The 21,568-nt window shown below is 44.9% G+C and overlaps 1 protein-coding gene and 1 non-coding gene across 6 annotated transcripts in view; both read right to left on the bottom strand.

Moving 5' to 3' along the window:
* The window catches only part of KLHL12 (kelch like family member 12), a 114,700-nt gene that overhangs the window by 32,434 nt on the left and 60,698 nt on the right, over positions 1-21,568 (bottom strand). For all 5 annotated transcript variants that reach the window (XR_013634870.1, XM_073319672.2, XM_073319674.2 and 2 more), the window contains exons 7-9: positions 9,709-9,904; positions 8,761-8,919; positions 7,287-7,385 (exon numbers count right to left, since the gene is read on the bottom strand). Coding sequence is in view for 4 of the 5 variants with exons in the window: in XM_073319672.2 (XP_073175773.1) it covers positions 7,287-7,385; positions 8,761-8,919; positions 9,709-9,904 (454 nt within the window). In the remaining variant the exon portion in view is untranslated. The remainder of the gene's footprint in view (positions 1-7,286; positions 7,386-8,760; positions 8,920-9,708; positions 9,905-21,568) is intronic.
* On the bottom strand, positions 18,209-18,356 carry LOC140901529 (U4 spliceosomal RNA). Its single transcript, XR_012155886.1, has one exon. It is a non-coding gene; the product is annotated as a U4 spliceosomal RNA (small nuclear RNA).

Genomic DNA, 21,568 nt, shown 5'->3' with positions numbered 1-21,568 from the left:
AACACCCTCAAGCAGATATCCTGCTCTTTCTGAGGCCGCAGGCGAAAGTTCTTACAGATGCAGCACCTGTCCTTGCGATGTCCCTCTTCCAGACGCTTAAGATAGCTATCGTGCGAATCGCTGACTGGCATCGGCCTGCAGCATGATGCAGATGGCTTAAAGCTGGGGGAGCGGGGCTCGGGGTAAAGTCCCAACGGGGGAATCTCTTGACTAACACTATTAGCTAAAGAACTATGAAACTCTGTACAACCACAACTAGCAAGTCAATGGATAAACCGCTCCTGTTCTTGCAAAGCAAGACAAGGTGCTCAACCAACTGTCATGGGCGCTAAGAAGGAACCGACAGGGCACAGGGCTGGCGGTGCTTGATATACCGCCGCATGGGAGCGCCACTCCAGGGGGCACCACAGCTGGTCCTACGGATACCACTAAAGCAGAAATCTATGACAACTGTGTACATAGACGCATCCACACCTAAAACGGAATCGACATAAGCAAGCACTTGAAGAAGAATCAGTATTCCCTTCCAAGCTATCCCATAGTTTAGCAAATTATACTTGATACTAGGGCTGTCACACAATTAAAAAAAAATCATATTGTTCAATAATAGAATACCATTTATTTAATTTTTTTGATGTTTTCTACATTTTTAAATATATTGATTTCAATTACAACACAGAATACAAAGTGTACAGTGCTCACTTTATATTTATTTTTTATTACAAGTACTTGCACTGTAAAAAAACGAAAGAAATAGTATTTTTCAATTCACCTAATACAAGTACTGAAGTGCAATCTCTATCATGAAAGTTGAACTTACAAATGTAGAATTATGTATAAAAAATAACTGCATTCAAAAATAAAACAATGTAAAGCTTTAGCGCCTGCAAGTCCACTCAGTCTTACTTCTCATTCAGCCACTCGCTCAGACAAACAAGTTTGTTTACATTTACAGGAGATAAGGCTGCCCGCTTCTTGTTTACATCACCTGAAAATGAGAACAGGCGTTCTCATTGCACTATTGTAGCCAGCACTGCAAGATATTTATGTGCCAGATGTGCTGAAGATTCATATGTCCCTTCATGCTTCAATCACCATTCCAGGGGACATGCGTACATGCTGATGACGGGTTCTGCTCAATAACAACCCAAAGCACTGCGGACCGAGGCATGTTCATTTTCATTATCTGAGTCGGATGCCACAAGCAGAAGATTGATTTTCTTTTTTGGGGTTCTGTAGTTTCCGCATTGGAGTGCTGATCTTTTAAGACTTCTAAAAGCATGCTCCACACGCCTCAACCTCTCAGATTTTGGAAGGCACTTCAGATTCTTAAACCTTGGGTAGAGTGAAAGGCTAATGTAGTGCCAATCTTTAAAAAAGGGAAGAAGGAAGATCCTGGGAACTACAGGCCAGTCAGCCTCACCTCAGTCCCTGGAAAAATCATGGAGCAGGTCCTCAAAGAATCAATCCTGAAGCACTTGCATGAGAGGAAAGTGATCAGGAACAGCCAGCATGGATTCACCAAGGGAAGGTCATGCCTGACTAATCTAATCGCCTTTTATGATGAGATTACTGGTTCTGTGGATGAAGGGAAAGCAGTGGATGTATTGTTTCTTGACTTTAGCAAAGCTTTTGACACGGTCTCCCATAGTATTCTTGTCAGCAAGTTAAGGAAGTATGGGCTGGATGAATGCACTATAAGGTGGGTAGAAAGCTGGCTAAATTGTCGGGCTCAACGGGTAGTGATCAATGGCTCCATGTCTAGTTGGCAGCCGGTATCAAGTGGAGTGCCCCAAGGGTCGGTCCTGGGGCCGGTTTTATTCAATATCTTCATAAATGATCTGGAGGATGGTGTGGATTGCACTCTCAGCAAATTTGCGGATGATACTAAACTGGGAGGAGTGGTAGATACGCTGGAGGGGAGGGATAGGATACAGAAGGACCTAGACCAATTGGAAGATTGGGCCAAAAGGAATCTGATGAGGTTCAATAAGGATAAGTGCAGGGTCCTGCACTTAGGACGGAAGAACCCAATGCACAGCTACAGACTAGGGACCGAATGGCTAGGCAGCAGTTCTGCGGAAAAGGACCTAGGGGTGACAGTGGACGAGAAGCTGGATATGAGTCAGCAGTGTGCCCTTGTTGCCAAGAAGGCCAATGGCATTTTGGGATGTATAAGTAGGGGCATAGCGAGCAGATCGAGGGACGTGATCGTCCCCCTCTATTCGACATTGGTGAGGCCTTATCTGGAGTACTGTGTCCAGTTTTGGGCCCCACACTTCAAGAAGGATGTGGATAAATTGGAGAGAGTCCAGCGAAGGGCAACAAAAATGATTAGGGGACTGGAACACATGAGTTATGAGGAGAGGCTGAGGGAGCTGGGATTGTTTAGCCTGCAGAAGAGAAGAATGAGGGGGGATTTGATAGCTGCTTTCAACTACCTGAAAGGGGGTTCCAAAGAGGATGGCTCTAGACTGTTCTCAATGGTAGCAGATGACAGAACGAGGAGTAATGGTCTCAAGTTGCAGTGGGGGAGGTTTAGATTGGATATTAGGAAAAACTTTTTCACTAAGAGGGTGGTGAAACACTGGAATGCGTTACCTAGGGAGGTGGTAGAATCTCCTTCCTTAGAGGTTTTTAAGGTCAGGCTTGACAAAGCCCTGGCTGGGATGATTTAACTGGGAATTGATCCTGCTTTGAGCAGGGGGTTGGACTAGATGACCTTCTGGGGTCCCTTCCAACCCTGATATTCTATGATTCTATGATTCTATGTAGCTATGTTTTGAAATCTCACATTGGTACCTTCTTTGCGTTTTGTCAAATCTGCAGTGAAAGTGTTCTTAAAATGAACAACATGTACTGGGTCATCATCAGAGCCTGCTATAACAAGAAATATATGGCGGAACGCGGGTAAAACAGAGCAGAGGACATACAATTTTCCCCCAAGGAGTTCAGCCACAACTTTAATGAACGCATTATTTTTTTAACGAGCATCATCAGCATGGAAGCATGTCCTCTGGAACGGTGGCCGAAGCATGAAGGGACATACGAATGTTTAGTATACCTGGCACATAAATACCTTGCAATGCCAGCTACAAAAGTGCCATGCAAATGCCTGTTCTCACTTTCTATTGACATTGTAAATAAGAAGAGGGCAGCATTATCTCCTGTAAATGTAAACAAACTTGTTTGTCTTAGCGATTGGTTGAACAAGAAGTAGGACTGACTGGACTTGTAGGCGCTGAAGTTTACATGGTTTTGTTTTTGACTGCAGTTATGTAACAACAACAAAAAAATCTACATTTGTAAGTTGCACTTTCACCACACAGAAATTGCAATACAGTACTTGTATGAGGTGAATTGAAAAATACTATTTCTTTTGTTTATCTTTTACAGTGCAAATATTTGTAATCAAGAATAATATACGCTTTGATTTCAATTACAACACAGAATACAATATATATATGAAAATGTAGAAAAAACATCCAAAATATTTCATACATTTCAATTGGTATTCTATTGTTTAACAATGCAATTAAAACTGTGATTAATTTTTTTAAGTTAATTGTGTGAGTTAACTGCAATTAATCGACAGCCCTACTTGATACATTAAGGGTATTTTGGGGTGGTCTCAAAACAGAAAGCTGCCTAACAAACAGTGATCTCTTGTACAAGATTTCACTTTATATATTAGTTACCCAATAATACAATAATTAACAATAGACTCCAGTAAGTTACATTTAATGTTGCTAAGAGCAGTTCAAAAGAAGATATATCATTAAGCACATCTGTAAATACTTTAACATGTTAAAACATGTGGAAATTGTAAGTTAAAATTATCCAAACAATTCTGATACCAACCGTAACACCCAGTCTGAAAACAAAAATGTGACCAGCACCCAAACTTTTACTCTGCCCCAAGCTTTGTGTTCATTAACATTTTATAGTCAGATCCAAATTCCACTGAAATCAATGGTTGTTTTTCCTTTCACTTTAATGACAGCTGAACCTGGACATCACATGCCCTTTTAACATGCTCTGTTTGGATAACTGATCATATATGTATATTGTTTGTGCTGTCTGAGCAATTTGGCTCATTCACTGAGACATGAATAGCTCCTGCGTAATGGACACATTTTATGATTTGGTGTAAGAATAAATTTTAATGTATGTTCATCCAGTAGCTTTGTCTCTAATGATCATTTTCTAAATATGGGAACATAGAATTATTTCCCTCAGTAGGAAATGATTTCTACTATGAAGGATGCTATTAAAAAACCTAAGGCATGCAAATGGTCTTGAATAGCTAGTTTGATTTTGTAGAATGTATACGGCCAAATGAAAAGACAGGCTTTTTATAAACTTTGCACGAATAAAAGTAATGTGTTAAAATGTTTCGGTGTAATTTTGAGAGAATCTATGCACTGAATGGATGACGTTTATTTATTTTATTAGAGGCAGAGTTCTGGTTGTTTTGAGGCTCCTCACAGCGAAGGTTTCTGTTTAACAGTCTGTATGCATGAACTGAGCAGTAAAGCTGGGGGCAGGACTGTTTATGGAACATTAGCTTGAGATCTTCTTGCTTTGTAAGGGTTATTTTGTTAAAGTAGTACCTACTGGTACATCAGTTCTTAATTTTTCACTTCACAAGCTTATGTGTCACTTGACCAAAGGTTCTGGCTATTTCGTTTCCTAGATTTTATAGAAAATATTTTATAATGCTCTTTTTGGGTATGACGACAAACTGGAGGGAGTTCAAAGAAAAGCAGCAACATGATTGGGGGCTGGAGGGATAAATATACTAGGAATGATTAGAAGAGCTAGAACTGTCTACTGTGACTAAGTAGGGAGAACAGAATCACATGGTAATAATCTACGCATATTCATAGAGTGTAAGTACCAAGAGGAGGAATGATTTCAGTGCCAAATGAACTGTTTTCAAAAAATGAGAAGGGAAGTTGAATGGATGCAGGAATACATCCTGAACTCTAGAGTGCGCTACCATAGAACTACTGTAGCTAGGGCCCACATTAAACTCAGCAGCCCAGCTGTTCAACAACACAGGCCACTAGGAATACATCTCTATGACACAAACTGCTTCCTGCACTGGCTCCTCATTGAATAGAGACTGCAAGGTCACTGTCCTGATTCTCTGCATGGAACTGGCCCAAGTATCTGTCTCTCTGTGACCATGACACCCTCCAATGGCTACACTGAACTGGACAATAAAATGGTCAGCCACTGAGGAGGGTTAGTGACTATGGAAGACAGAACCTTCATAGCAGATGGAGAAAAACTGGAAACTTACTACAAGATGAAATCAGAACAACTACTAACCTCATTGCATCCAAAGCTGAATGCGATCTCCCTATTTTCACTCAGGTTCTCCCACACTAGCACCTTTGTGGTCACTTTTTTTTAAAAGTGAAAGGCAAACCAAATATAAAACCCATCGGACCCCTAAGATTCCCTTTTGGTGACCAGAAAGGAAGAAAGTGCACTGCTGATCTTTTTAATTCACAGGAGGCATTCTGATGTTAGGGTGCTGAGTGCCTAATAGAGACAGAGGAGCACTGCTGGCTAGGGCATATCCTGACCCATCGTTTGGGAACAACACTGTCCCGTTGGCTCCAGGGCTATAGTGGAAAGAGCAAAAGAAGCCTCTTTGTGGAGCTAAGTCAACAGTCACCCAAGGCTGCGTAAAGACTGCTGCTAGGACTGCTGTGCACCTATAACAGGGGTCGGCAACCTATGGCATGTGTGCCAAAGACGGCACGTGAGCCGATTTTTAATGGCATGCTGCTGCCTGCCGGGTCCCAGCCGCTGGCCCCGCTCAGTCAGCTGCTGAACCCAGGCCGCGACCCCGGCAGGCAGCAGCGTGCCATTAAAAATCCTGCCTGCCCTGGCCCGCTCCCTCCCCAATTGGGGCAGGGTGAAGAAGTTTGGCCCTGCCGGAGGGCAGGCAAGCTCCTCCCTCTCCCGCCTCTTCCCCCAGCATGCTGGGTTCCTGCCCCATCTCCCCTCCCTCCCTGCCGCCAATCAGCTGACGGCCCTTGTGAAGGAGAGGGAGAAGCACAGCCCAGCTCACTGCTCCGGGGAGAAGGCAAAGAAGAGGTGGAAATGGGGCCTTGGGGAAAGGGGGTGGAATCAGGGCATATCCCCTCCAGCCCCCTGCTGTGAGCCATTCTGGGCAGGGGGCTGGGAGCATGCCCATGACCATAGCCCACACTCCCAGTCCCCTGCCCTGACCCCTACACCTCCCCACACACACTCCCAGTCCTCTGCCCTGACCCCTAAACCTCCCCACACACACTCCCAGCCCTCAGCCCTGACCCCTGCACCCCCCCCACACACACCCAGCCCTCTACCCTGACGCCTGCACCCCCCCCACGACCCCAGCCCTGACTCCAGCACCCCCCACACCCCAACTCTTGCACCCCCCACATTCCCACCCCCACCCTGAGCACCAACCTGGAGCACCTGCACCCCTTGCACCAAATGGGAGCTGCCCAGGTAAGCACTCCACACCCAAACCTCCTGCCCCAACCCTGAGCCCCCTCCCTCATTCTAGCTCCTGGCCAGATCCTGCACCCCAACCCCCAGCCTGCTCCTTCACCCCCGGCCCTGTGCTCAGTGCACTCCCACCCTCAGTTCAGTGCAGAGAGAGGGGAAGAGAATAGGCTAGAACCAGGGAGAAGATAGGTACCCACTCTATGTGGGCAGGGCTGGGATCTCAGACCGGCAGTGAGCTGAGTGGGGCCGGCAGCGGGGACCCTTGCTGGCAGGAGCCGGCGGCTGGAACTCCAGACCGGCAGCGGGCTGAGTGGCGGCAGGCTGAGCCGCTCAGCCAGCTGCCGGTCTGGGGTTCTGGCTGCTGGCCCCTTGCTCAGCCTGCTACCAGCCTAGATGAACGGAACCCCAGGCTGGCAGGGGGCTGGCGGCGTAAGATCAGCATTTTTAATTTAATTTTAAATGAAGCTTCTTAAACATTTTGAAAACCTTGTTTACTTTACATACGACAATAGTTTAGTTATATAATGTATAGACTTACAGAGAGAGACCTTCTAAAAAATGTTAAAATGTATTACTGACACATGAAACTTTAAATTAAAGTGAATAAATGAAGACTCGGCACACCACTTCTGAAAGGTTGCCAACTGCTGATCTATAACAATGCTAAGTCCCACAGGCCAGCAGATGTATGAGGGCCTCCAGGATATGAAGGCAGGCCAGAAATCATTGCTCTATTCAATCTAGCAGTGCACCCTTCATATCAGAGTTCTCACCTGAGCGCTTGGTGGCCATTGGGGTGACATTTGTCCAGTGTCCAGCGTGAGGGTCATACCTCTCTACAGAGTTCAAGATGTTCAGCCCATCATAGCCACCTGAAACAACATGGGAATCAACAGCGGGTTCAACCCTGATCACTGTTTCTGCAAAGAGAACATTGCAATGCCTGTGTCTGCTCCATCTCAGATGGCTCTGGCTTAGTGACTCCTTGGCAGCTTGAGCAACACTACTCACAGCGCGTGGCAAGGCTGAACAAAAGTAAACACAGAATCTAGTCCAGGGATCTCAAACTCCAATCACCAGGAGGGCCACATGAGGACTAGTACATTGGCCCCGCAACACTGACACCCTGCGCCCCAGCTGCCCCCACTCCATCCCTTCCATGAGGCCCCGCCCCTGCCCCGCCTCTTCCCACCCCTTCCCTGCCCCCATTCCAATCCCTTCCCCAAAGTCCCCACCCCAACTCTGCTCCCTCCCTGCTCCTATTCCAACTCCTTCCCCAAATCCCCGCCTCCTCCCCTGAGCATGTGGCTCTCCGCTCCTCCCCCTTCCCTCCTAGAAAGCGCCTGGAGGTAGGCAGAGGAGCAGGGACGCGGTGTGCTGGGGGGAGGGGGAGCTTGGTGGGCTGCAGGAAATAAGACCCCTGATCTAGCCTGCAGCAGGCAGGGACTGAAGTTCTGGAGGCCACAGACAGCAGGAGCTGGGGATGACCTGAGGTGGAAGGCAAAGGCAGCCATTGCAACTTTTTCAGGAAATTGTACACAGAGTGGCCATGTCACACTGCCTCAGCAGGGGAAGAACACTGTGCTACCAGCCCAGAGGTCAATGAGAAGAAGGGAGCAAGGGAAGGTTGTGGAACCTAGGATGGAGCAGTAAGTGAAAATGTAGTGTGAGACACGAGACTCCCCTAGAATAGGACCATGACGAGGGTGGTCAGAAAACAAAACCATGGCACTGCCTTGACCAAGGGCCCTGGAGAAGCATCCAAAGAATGAGCTCATTTAAGAGTTTAAGACCATTCTCCATCTGGGACTCACAACATTCAGTGTGGGCAGGTGGGGCCTTCCAGCCTCAGAGAGGAGCTGGAACACAAGCAGTTCAGAACAGACCACTCCAGCCTTTCCATGTTCCAATGGCACCAACAGACAAAGCTACTCCCAGGTACTAGTTATCCCGCGGCTTGCACATTCCAGCCAGCACACAGCCCCCCAACTTCCTCATATCTCAGCTGGCACGTGGCATGGCTCCAGTACAAACCATCAAAATATCTCCTCGGCAGTGACTATGCAAGAAGTCTGTATGCTGACTGAGCTACCCACTATCTCAGGAGAGTGAAATATACAACAACTGGGATTCTCTTTTAAGCTGCATTCTGCACATCCCAGGAGCCCGTTATAGATGGTGTCGGCCCTGAATTCTGGGTGGGACACTAATACTTGCAGAATGCTGATGGATCCTAAGGTCACCTACCAAGGCAGTAGATAACACCATTAGCTACAACCAGTCCTGCTCCTTCCCGAGCTGTTTGCATGTCTCCCAGCATACTCCACTGATCAATATTTGGGTCATATCTCTCCATACTGGTGTGACGCCGACTTCCATCAAAACCACCAGAAACGTAGATCATATCTGCAACATAATACAGGGAGCAGATTCAGAGAGACATGAATACACACGCAAGCCCTTCCCTCTCCCGCACTTCCCACCCTTTATATTATTTCATGCACACCATGTGTGTGTGTCCCTGTGCATAGAAGAGGCCTAGGGTAACTTGGACACTGCCATTCATTGATGTTACATCAGCACTTCCTTAGAATGAATATTTAAAAGATGCAACACACTATGCTTGAAACCTGCTGCATAAATCCCAGCCCAAAGGCCTTCCTTAGCTATACTCCCCCATACCGGTCTATTGAAAAATATCTATTTGTTATATTGAAATTTTTCACTGCAAATGACATTTCATCGACTGTTTTAAAACATGTTAAACTGCAACAAACGAACCAATACAGGCCCCTGAAGGCGCTCCCAGCCAAGAGACAGGGAACGGGGCTGATCTGTTAGAACAGGTCTCAGCAGTGACTTCCAGCTGGGACACACAGAAGTTGATCACTGGGAGCAGCATGTTTCTAACAACTGCCTGGGAGATGAATTCTGAACTTCAGGGTATAAAATGGAAGATTCCCACTCTCTGGAACTAGAAACACACTCTTAGGATGAAGAAGAGGAAGAGCTGCTCTTATGGTTAATGGGCAGGTGATTTTCTTTCTCAAACTCTAAATGCTGAGAGATACAATCTCCAATCAGTTACTCCTCTCCCCTTATCAGCCACCTGCCCTCGGAAGGTGCTGACACACTGTATTTCACGCTGGCAATGGACCTGTCTGGCCTCTGTGACAAGTGCTGATCAGTGTGTACCTCCTAGGGTAGTGGCCCCTGCCAGGCCTCGACGAACATTCATTGGAGCCACTGAGTACCAGATGCCATCCTCATCCGACGTATAATCCAAGCACTCCACAGAGCTGAGACGGGAGCGGCCGTCGTATCCCCCGATCACATAAATCCGATCATGCAGGGACACCGTGGCAACATAGCGCCTCTTACGGGTGATACTCTAACACATTTGAAGAAGTGTCAAAGACAGAAAATGACACCAATACATTGAGAACTCTCTCTAAATTATTCCATCCCTTTTTGCTGTTACACTGAAAGGGACCCGTTTATATAGCCAAAGTCCTCAATTCTATATGGCATACTGGGTGAAAATTATATGTAGAATCTGTGTGTATGGATCCCCTTCCCTATGGTCTCTCCCTCAGCGCGCCCTCCTCCCAGTCCAATATCCTTTGCACTATTTATTTTGCAATTAAATTCAGTTTACTTTCTGTTGCCCCCAAAATGTTCCGGAGATGTCTGCATTCCCACCACTTGTCAGCACTGTAGTAACTGTAAAGAGGGAAAGCTGGAAAGTTTGGCAGACGTATAGGGAACATCCGGGGGGGGGAGGGGGGGAGGGGGAGAGTTCACCCCCAGAGCAGAATGGGATTTGGGAATTCATGGCATCCAGGCTCTTCTGGGAAGGAAATGCAGCTTCTCCCTCCCTTCTCCCACCTCCCCCCACTAGGGGTGGGGGTGGCTTTACATTTGGGGAGTAGTGTTCCTCATTCTCCATCTCAGGAGCCACTAGCTCCTCTAATGTCCTCTCTCCACTATCTCCCATTACATTCAGCAACAACAAACATGTATGTTAGCAAGGTGTCTCTGTTAAAATATCAGAGGTGAAATAGTTACTGTTCACATTTAAATGATCATCAATAAGTTTCACAGTTTTAAGGCCCCACTGCGATGAATGGGGCACGCCACACTCTCATGGAGGTATAGTTTCAGTGTCTCTGCACACTCAGTTAATGAAATAATAGTAATAATTAGTCTTCAAACAGAGCTTTATCATCATCAGATCACAGAGTGCTTTAAAAAAGAAGAAGGTATCACTATGCCCATTTCAGATAATCAAACTGAGGCACAGAGAGGTGGCCAAAGTCCAGAGAGTCCCAGTAGCAGGGCTGGGGACAGAATTCAGGTCTCCTGAGTCCTGGCACCTCCAAAACATCATTGCATGGCTCACATCCCATTCATAGTTTGATTTTTTTTCCTGGACCATATGAGACTTAATGGTGACCTGCAAAGGAAAGAATAGGGCTAGAGCCTTTTTTAAAAAGAATTCTTTACAATGGATAAAAGAAGAATGTGAATGGTTTTTTGTAAGTTTTTTTCCCTTGTTTCTTTTCCTATATTAGAAATTCAGGTTCTGTCTAGGCTCTGAGGGTGTGTCTACACACCAAAGAAAACCCTGTGGCTGGCCTGCGCCAGCTCACTCGGACTCCCGGAGCTCAGGCTGTTTCATTGCTGTGTCGATGTCCAGGCTTGGGCTCGAGCCCTAGATCTGGGACCCTCCCACCCCACAGGGTCCTGAGCCCAGACACCCGAGCCACAGGTGTCTAGTGGCTGTGTAGACACACTCTATGGTGACTGCAGACTTAGTGATATGATGACATCACAAGAAACCAAGAGGTATAGTAATTGAGAGAAAGGATTTTTAATCCCATAAAAATGTAAAAAACCCCAAACAGCTATTTAACTTCAACAACATATTAATATTTTGGAGAAAGGATGTATTTGTTAAAAATTCCCCAACCTCATACCTGCAATTAAGGTGGGAAAGCAGATAGTGCACATGCTCTGAGACACTCAGCAAAACCAGGGCAGATCAGAGTTGACACTCCTGATAGATACTTCTGAGGTAAAAAAAAATAAAAAAATTTTAAAGCCAGAAACAAACAAAAGCCCTTCCATTCCTTTTTTTATCCATCTTAAAAGGAGCAAAAAGGTCAGAAGCCCAATTTGATAAAGTCCTTTGCAGGTTTAAATATATATATTTTTTTGGGTGCAGAGCTTATGAAGCAACTTAACAAATTGGCAATGATGCAGCCATTTATACAGCCCTGTAATCACATCACACACAGGGTTTTGATTTAATGTTGCAGGAGAGACAGCATACTTCCACCACTCTTCTCCTGCCCTGGAATTTCCCTCTTCAGTCCCTAATTTCTCCCCCTTACCTTTTCTCTTCCTCCCTCTCCCCACACTCCCTTCTCCTTTTCTGATCTTGGAGAACATCTGTAGTCCTCTAGCTCACAGAAAATAGTAGCAAGCAGGAATGGCACTTCCCTGGATAATGAAACTGGCTTTTCTACTGTAATCCTTTACTAATCTCTATGGCTAAAATATTAAGACTCCTATATAATCCTTTCCTGTGATTTAAAAAAGTCCTACTCTCAAGTACATAAGGAACTGCAGCTGTGCATCACATTAGGAGTTCTTTACATTTTCCACAATCGAGAACAAGGAAGACAAAAATAATGAAGATTCACTTGTGGGGGGGGGGAAGGAGGAGGAGAAGGGGGACGTCACATTAGAACAGAGCCCATTTTGATTAAGCAGCACACAAAAATCTGGAATCCAACACTTTTCCCGGAACTAAAAAAAAACAACAACTTTGCCTACCCTATAGTAAACATTGAAATTTACAACCAAATCAGTTGCTCCAATCAGTCCTTAGAGAGAGGTTGGATACGGGGCTTAAAATGGAAATCTAGACTCAACTTAAGCTCTGCAGAGGCAAAACACACGTGTTTCCACCAAAAGGAAGAGTGCTCTACAGTATTTATGTTCTGAGTTCTTAGTGTACTTCAATAAAGTAAATTATATTTACATTCTAACTCTCTCACAGGTTTCTTTAGCTAGTCAACTCATAAGGAAGTTTCAGAAGTTGTGCATCACATACTAACTAAACCATGTTTCCATATAGAATCATAGAATACCAAGGTTGGAAGGGATCTCAGGAGGTCATCTAGTCCAACCCCCTGCTCAAAGCAGGACCAATCCCCCATTTTTGCCCCAGATCCCAAATGGCCCCCTCAAGGATTGAACTCACAACCCTGGGTTTAGCAGGCCAATGCTCAAACCACTGAGCTATCCCTCCCCTCCCAATATCTTTGTTGCTCTAGGGTATAGTTGGAAAGAACACTTTACTAGATGCCCAAAAAGCCACAATCCCTCAATCAAGGAAAAATGCCATATTAGGAAAAAAAAAAGAAAGGGAAAAAAAAGTAGGGCTGTTGCATGATTACAAAAAATGAATCACACAATTAAAAAATGAATTGCGTGATTAATCGCACTGTTAAAAATAGAATATAATTTATTTAAATATTTTTGGATGTTTTCTACATTTTCAATTTCAGTTACACCACAGAATACAAGTGTTCAGTGCTTATTTTATATTATTGTTTTTATTTCAAATATTTGCACTGTAAAAAACAAAAGAAATAGTATTTTTCAATTCACCTAATACAAGTACTGTAGTGCAATCTCTTTATCATGAAAGTTGAACTTACAAATGTAGAATTATGGACAAAAAATAACTGCATTCAAAAATAAAACAATGTAAAACTTTATAGAGTTTACAAGTCCACTCAGTCCTACTTCAGCCAATCGCTCAGACAAAACAAGTTTGGTTACAGTTTACAGGAGATAACTGCCCACTTCTTGTTTACACTGTCACCTGAAAGTGAGAACAGGTGTTCTCAGGGTACTGTTGTAGCCGGCGTCACACGATATTTACGTGCCAGATGTGCTAAAGATTCATATGTCCCCTCATGCTTCAATCAACATTCCAGAGGACATGTGTCCATGCTGAAGATGGGCTCTGCTCGATAATGATCGAGAGCAGAGCGGACAGACGCATGTTCATTTTCATCATCAGGAGTCAAATGCCACCAGCAGGTTGATTTTCTTTTCTGGTGGTTCTGTAGTTTCCGCATTGGAGTGTTGCTCTTTTAAGACTTCTGAAAGCATGCGCTACACCTCATCCCCCTCAGATTTTGGATGGCACTTCAGCTATTTAAACCTTGGGTCGAGTGCTGTTGCTAATTTTACAGATCTCACATTGGTACCTTCTTTGTGTTTTGTCAAATCTGCTGTGAAAGTTTTCTTAAAATGAACATGTGCTGGGTCATCATCCGAGCCTGCTATAACATGAAATATATGGCAGAATGCGGGTAAAACAGAGCAGGGGACATACAATTCTCCCCCAAGAAGTTCAGTCACAACTTTAATTATTATTATTATTTTTTTTAAAACAAGCATCATCTGCATGGAAGCATGTCCTCTAGAATGGTGGCCGAAGCATGAAGGGACATACTAATGTTTAGCATATCTGGCACGGAAATACCTTGCAACGCCAGCTACAAAAGTGCCATGCAAACGCCTGTTCTCACTTTCTGGTGACATAATAAATAAGAAGTAGGTAGCAGTATCTCCCGTAAATGTAAACAAACTTGTTTGTCTTAGCGACTGGCTGAACAAGAAGTAGGACCGAGTGGACTTGTAGTCTCTAAAGTTTTACATTGTTTTATTTTTGAGTGCAGTTATGTAATAAATAAATAAAAATCTACATTTGTAAGTTACACTTTCATGATAAAGAGATTGTACTACAGTACTTGTATGAGATTAATTGAAAAGTACTATTTCTTTTGTTTAACATTTTTTACAATGCAAATATTTGTAATAAAAATAATATAAAGTGAGCACTGTACACTTTGTATTCTGTGCTGTAATAGAAATCAATATAGTTGAAAATGGAGAAAAACACTGAAAATATGTAACACATTTCAATTGGTATCCTATTGTTTAACAGTGCGATTAATCCTGATTAACTTTTTAATCACGATTAATTTTTTGAGTTAGTCGTGTGAGTTAACTGCGATTAATCGACAGTCCTAAAAAAAAAAGAAAACCTTAGTGGGGAAGTGAAGGCACTTATAAATAAATATATATACATAACATATGGAACAAATGGAAGAAAGGGGGAGTTGATAGTAATGAATATAAATCAGAAGTAAGGAAACATGGAAAACTGATCAGGGAAGCAAAGGGACACAAGGAGAAAACTATGGCCAGCAGAGTTAAGGAGGACAAGTTTTTAAGAATATTAGGAACAAAAAGAAATCTAACAATATTTGTCCATTACTAGATGGAAATGGTAGAATTATCAATAATAATGCAGAAAAGACATAAGTGTTCAAATATTTGTGTTCTATCTTAGGGAAAAACACAGATGATATATTTCAGAAAGCTTACGCTCTAATAAATTGGTTAGTCTCTAAGGTGCCACAAGTACTCCTGTTCTTTTTACAGATGATATAGTCATATATGACAAAAGGAAGAAAGGAAAGCAGCAGAATACAGACCCTGGACTTCAGAAAAGCAGACTGACTCCCGCAGGGAACTGATGGGCAGGATCCCCTGGGAGGTGAATATGAGGGGGAAAGGAGTCCAGGAGAGCTAGCTGTATTTTAAAGAAGCCTTTTTGAGGGTGCATGAACAAACGATCCCGATGCATAGGCGCAGACCCCGTGGGTGCTCTGGGGCTGGAGCACCTAGGGGAAAAATTAGTGGGTGCTCTGTACCCACTGGAAGCCAAGCTTCCCCCCACCGCCCACAGCGCACCGCGTCCCCGCTCCTCTGCCTACCTCCCAGTGCTTCCTGTCTGGCCACCACCAAACAGCCGTCTGGTGACGTACTGGGAGGGAGGGGGAGGAGCAGGAGCATGGCGCGCTCAGTGGAGGAGGTGGGACCGGGGCAGGGATTTGGGAAAGGAGTTGGAATTGGGGCAGGAAGGGGGCAGAGCCTCGTGGAAGGGGTGTTGTGGGGGTGGGGCTGGGGGCAGAGGGGGGTCGAGCACCCACCGGCAAGAGCAGAAGTCGGCGCCTACGATCCGATGCATAGAAAGAATACGGCGGGTGACCAGCTTGGCTTAACAGATTAATCTATGGGGACCTTAAACACAAAAAGGAAGCTTACAAGAAGTGGAAACTTGGACAGATGACTGAGGAGGGGTATAAAAATATTGCTCGAGCATGCAGGGATGTAATCAGGAAGGCCAAAGCATAATTGGAGTTGTTATTCTTCACATCTCTTGCTAGCTATAAGAAGGGTTTCTACAAGTATGTTAGCAACAAGGTGGTCAGGGAAAGTGTGGGACCCTTACTGAAAGGGGGAGGCAACCTAGTGACAAATGATGTGGAAAAACCTGAAGTACTCAATGCTTTTTTTGCCTTGGTCTTCACAGACAAGGTCAGCTCCCAGACTGCTGCACTGGGCAGCACAGTATGGGAAGGAGGTAAGCGGTCCTTGGTGGTAAAAGAACAGGTTAAGGACTATTTAGAAAAGCTGGACACACACAAGTCCATAGGGGCGGATGCAACGCATCCAAGGGTGCTGAGGAAGTTGGCTGATGTGATTGCAGCGCCATTGGCCATTATCTTTGAAAATTCATGGTGATCAGGGGAGGTCCTGGACAACTGGAAAAAGGCAAATGTAGTGCCCATCTTTTTAAAAGGGAAGAAGGAGAATCTGGGGAACTACAGACTGGTCAGCCACACCTCAGTCCCTGGCAAAATCATGGAGCAGGTCCTCAAGGAATCCATTTTGAAGCGCGTGGAGGAGAAGGTGGTGATCAGGAACAGTCAACATGGATTCACCAAAGGAAAGTCTTGCCTGATCAACCTGATTGCCTTCTATGATGAGATAACTGGCTCTGTGGATATGGGGAAAGCGGTGGAAGTGATATATCTTGACTTCAGCAAAGCTTTTGATACAGTCTCCCACAGCATTCTTGCCAGCAAGTTAAAGAAGTATGGGCTGGATGGATGGACTATAAGGTGGACAGAAAGCTGGCTAGATCGTTGGGCTCAATGGATAGCGATCAACGGCTCGATGTCTAGTTGGCAGCCAGTATCAAGTGGAGTGCCCCAGGGGTCAGGTTTGTTCAACATGGAATCACAGACTATCAGGGTTGGAAGGGACCTCAGGAGGTATCTAGACCAACCCCCAGCTCAAAGCAGGAGCACCCCAACTAAATCATCCGAACATCTTCATCAATGATCTGGATGATGGGATGGATTGCACCCTCAGCACGTTCGCAGATGACACTAAGATGGGGGGAGAGGTAGATACGCTGGAGGGTAGCGATAGGGTCCAGAGTGACCTAGACAAATTGGAGGATTGGGCCAGAAGAAATCTGATGAGGTTCAACAAGCACAAGTGCAGAGTCCTCCACTTAGGACAGAAGAATCCCATGCACCGCTACAGACTAGGGACCGAGCGACTAGGCAGCAGTTCTGCAGAAAAGGACCTAGGGGTTACAGTGGACGAGAAGCTGGATATGAATCAACAGTGGTCCCTTGTTGCCAAGAAGGCCAACAGCATTTTGAGCTGTATAAGTAGGGGCATAGCCAGCAGATCAAGGGACGTGATCATTCCCCTACAGTCAACATTGGTGAGGCCTCATCTGGAGTACTATGTCCAGTTTTGGGCCCCACACTACAAGAAGGATGTGGAAAACTGGAAAGAGTCCAGTGGAGGGCAACAAAAATGATCAGGGGGCTGGAGCACAAGACTTATGAGGAGAGGCTGAGGGAACTGGGATTGTTTAGTCTGCAGAAGAGATGAATGAGGGGGGATTTGATAGCAGCCTTCAACTATCTGAAGCGTGGTTCCAAACAGGATGGAGCTACGCTGTTGTCAGTGGTGGCAAATGACAGAACAAGGAGCAATGGTCTCAAGTTGTAGTGGGGGAGATCTAGGTTGGATATTAGAAAAAACTATTTCACTAGGAGGGTGGTGAAGCACTGGAATGGTTACCTAGGGAGGTGGTGGAATCTCCATCCTTAGAGGTTTTTAAGACCTGGCTTGACAAAGCCCTGCCTGGGATGATTTAGTTGGATTTGAGCAGGGAGTTGGACTAGATGGCCTCCTGAGGTCTCTTCCACCCCAATCTATGATTCTATGGTAACACTCTTTCCATTCCAGTAGTATCTCAGGTGGATGTTAAAAAGCAGATACTAAAGTTAGATATTTTAAAATCAGCATGTCCAGATAATTTCCACTGAAGAGTTTCAGAAGAGCTGGCTGAGGAGCTTGCTGGACCATTAATGTTAATTTTCATGCTGGGGAAGTTCCCAAAGACTGGAAAGAAGCTAATGTTGTAGCAGTATATGAAAAGGGTAAAGGGGATGACCTGGGTTATTATAGGTCTGTGAGTCTGTCATCGATCCCGAGTAAGACAATGGAGCAACTGATACGCACCTTGATTCATAAATAATTAAAGGAGGAAAATGTAATTAATGTCAATCAGTATGGGTCTACATAGTGGAACACTGAAAGCAACGTGTAACTATCACCATGCGAAAGAATAATAAGAATATGGGTTTATACAACATAGATCCTGTCAAACTAACTTGGTATCTTTTTTTTTAAAAAATCTACCAAACCTGTAATCTCATAAAAGTTAATAGTGCTGATGTAATAATATACAGAGATTTCTGTAAGGCGTTTGATCTGGTACCACATGACATTTTGATTAAAATTCTAGAAAGATTTTCAACTAGTAATGATCACGCCTCGGATTAACCTCATTGGCTATGATACAGTAACATGGCACAGATTAAATGGATTAAAAGATGGCTAACTGATAGGTTTCAAAGTGTAACTAAATGGGGAATTCATCATCAAGCTGTTGTGTTTCCTGTGGGGATCCTACCAGGATCCTTTCTTGGATCTATGCTATTTAACATTTTTATCAATGACATGGAAGAAAAAAAATGGTAACTAACCTTCTATAAATATTGTTCTTTGAGATGTGTTGCTCATGTCCATTCCATGCACAGACACACCCCTAGAACCTCGACCAGGGGTATTCTATCTGCTACCCAAGATCCATAAACCTGGAAATCCTGGACGCCCCATCATCTCAGGCATTGGCACCCTGACAGCAGGATTGTCTGGCTATGTAAACTCCCTCCTCAGGCCGAACGCTACCAGCTATCTTCGAGACACCACTGACTTCCTGAGGAACCTACAATCCATCGGTGATCTTCCTGAAAACACCATCCTAGCCACTATGGATGTGGAAGCCCTCTACACCAACATTCCACACAAAGGTGGACTACAAGCCGTCAGGAACAGTATCCCCGAGGATGTCACGGCAAACCTGGTGGCTGAATTTTGTGACTTTGTCCTCACCCACAACTATTTCACATTTGGGGACAATGTATACCTTCAAATCAGCGGCACTGCTATGGGTACCCGCATGGCCCCACAGTAAGCCAACATTTTTATGGATGACTTAGAACAACGCTTCCTCAGCTCTCGTCACCTAATGCCCCTACTCTACTTGCGCTACATTGATGACATCATCATCATCTGGACCCATGGAAAAGAAGCCCTTGAGAAATTCCACCATGATTTCAACAATTTCCATCTCACCATCAACCTCAGCCTGGACCAGTCCACACAAGAGATCCACTTCCTGGACACTATGGTGCTAATAAGCGATGGTGACATAAACACCACCCTATACCGGAAACCTACTGACCACTATGCTTACCTACATGCCTCCAGCTTTCATCCAGACCACACTACACGATCCATTGTCTACAGCCAAGCTCTATGATACAACCGTATTTGCTCCAACCCCTCAGACAGAGGCAAACAACTACAAGATCTCTATCAAGCATCCTTACAACTACAATACCCACCTGCTGAAGTGAAGAAACAGATTGACAGAGCCAGAAGAGTACTCAGAAGTTACCTACTACAGGATAGGCCCAACAAAGAAAATAACAGAATGCCACTAGCCATCACCTTCAGCCCCCAACTAAAACCTCTCCAACGCATCATCAAGGATCTACAACCTATCCTGAAGGACGACCCATCACCCTCACAGATCTTGGGAGAGAGGCCAGTCCTTGCTTACAGACAGCCCCCCAACCTGAAGCAAATACTCACCAGCAACCACACACCACAGAACAAAACCACTAACCCAGGAAGCTATCCTTGCAACAAAACCTGTTGCCAACTGTGTCCACATATCTATTCAGGGGACACCATCATAGGGCCTAATCACATCAGCCACACTATCAGAGGCTCATTCACCTGCACATCTACCAATGTGATATATGCCATCATGTGCCAGCAATGCCCTCTACCATGTACATTGGCCAAACTGGACAGTCTCTACGTAAAAGAATAAATGGACACAAATCAGATGTCAAGAATTAGAACCTTCAAAAACCAGTCGGAGAACACTTCAATCTCTTCGGTCATTTGATTATAGACCCAAAAGGGGCAATTCTTCAACAAAAAAAACCTTCAAAAACAGACTCCAACGAGAGATTGCTGAATTGGAATTCATTTGCAAACTGGATACAGTTAACTTAGGCTTGAATAAAGACTGGGAGTGGATGGGTCATTACACAAAGTAAAACTATTTCCCCATGTTTATTCCTCCCCCACCACTGTTCCTCACACGTTCTTGTCCACTGCTGGAAATGGCCCACCTTGATTATCACTACAAAAGGTGTTTTCCCCCAGCTCTCCTGCTGGTAATAGCTCACCTTACCTGATCACTCTCGTTACAGTGTGTACAGTAACACCCATTGTTTCATGTTCTCCATGTATATAAATCTTCCCCCTGTATTTTCCACTGAATGCATCCGATGAAGTGAGCTGTAGCTCACGAATAAATTTGTAAATTTGTAGCTCAAATAAATTTGTTAGTCTCTAAGGTGCCACAAGTCCTCCTTTTCTTTTTGCGGATACAGACTAACACGGCTGCTACTCCAAAAACATTCCACGCTAGGTGTGCATACGCCATGTGTGCTGTTGCCAGAGATTTTTTCCTTCGTGGTATCCGATGGGCCAGCTCTAGCATCTTCTGGAGTCACATACATATGACCAGGTATAAAGGGTGCCGCCAGCCCCGCACCCTCTTAGTTTCTTCTTGCATGTAACTCCCACATAGGGATAGAAGTGTGGGTCATGGAATGGCATAAGCAACACATCTCAAAGAACAACAGTTATGGAATGTTAGTAATTCTTTTTTCTTCGAGTGTTTGCTCATATATCTTCCATGCTATGTGACTCACAAGCAGTACCCCAGGAGGTGGACTCAGAGTTCATGGATTTGCCGAATGCAACATTGCTCTCCCAAAACTGGCATCGTCCTGGGCACAGTTAGACCTTGTCTTCAAAAAATACTGTGCAAGTTGGTTTGGACATAAGGGCCTTAATCTCAGACAACCTTCTGGCCGAGGTGACTGTCTCCAGGAAGGCAATCTTCCAGAAGAGAAGTAGTAGGTAGCATGATGCTAACAGCTCAAAGGGGGGCCACAAGCCTCGACAGGACAAGGTTTAAGTCCCATGGGGGAGGGGGTCGATTCGCCAGTCTGAGGATAGAGTCTTTCTAACCCCTTGAGAAACGGGACCATCATTTTGTGCGAGAACATTGATCTGTCATTCACTGGGGGGATGGAATGTTAAGATGGCCACCAAATGAACTTTAATAAACGAGAGACCCAGATCCTGCTGCGTTAGGTGGAGCAAATAGTCCAAGATAGACTGAAGAGAAAATCGAGATGGAAAGGGATCCTGTTCGGAGGCCCAACAAGTGGAACGTTTCCACTTGGTCAAGTAGATAGCTCTGGCCCTGAGGTTGTTGAGGTGGGTTCCCCCCAAGTCTGATGCATCCAAGACTAAAGACACCGATGGCTGTGGGACCATAAATTACCAACCTTGGTTTCTTCCACCAGACCTGGGAGGTGAGGACCAGGCTAGGGCTCATAAGTACTGATTCCAAGTGGTATCTGCTAGGGGAGTA

The sequence above is a fragment of the Lepidochelys kempii genome, chromosome 21, assembly GCF_965140285.1.
Source record: "Lepidochelys kempii isolate rLepKem1 chromosome 21, rLepKem1.hap1, whole genome shotgun sequence".
NCBI lineage: Eukaryota > Metazoa > Chordata > Testudines > Cheloniidae > Lepidochelys > Lepidochelys kempii.
Note: the sequence above shows the minus strand (reverse complement) of the source record. Positions and strands in the feature narration are given on the sequence as shown.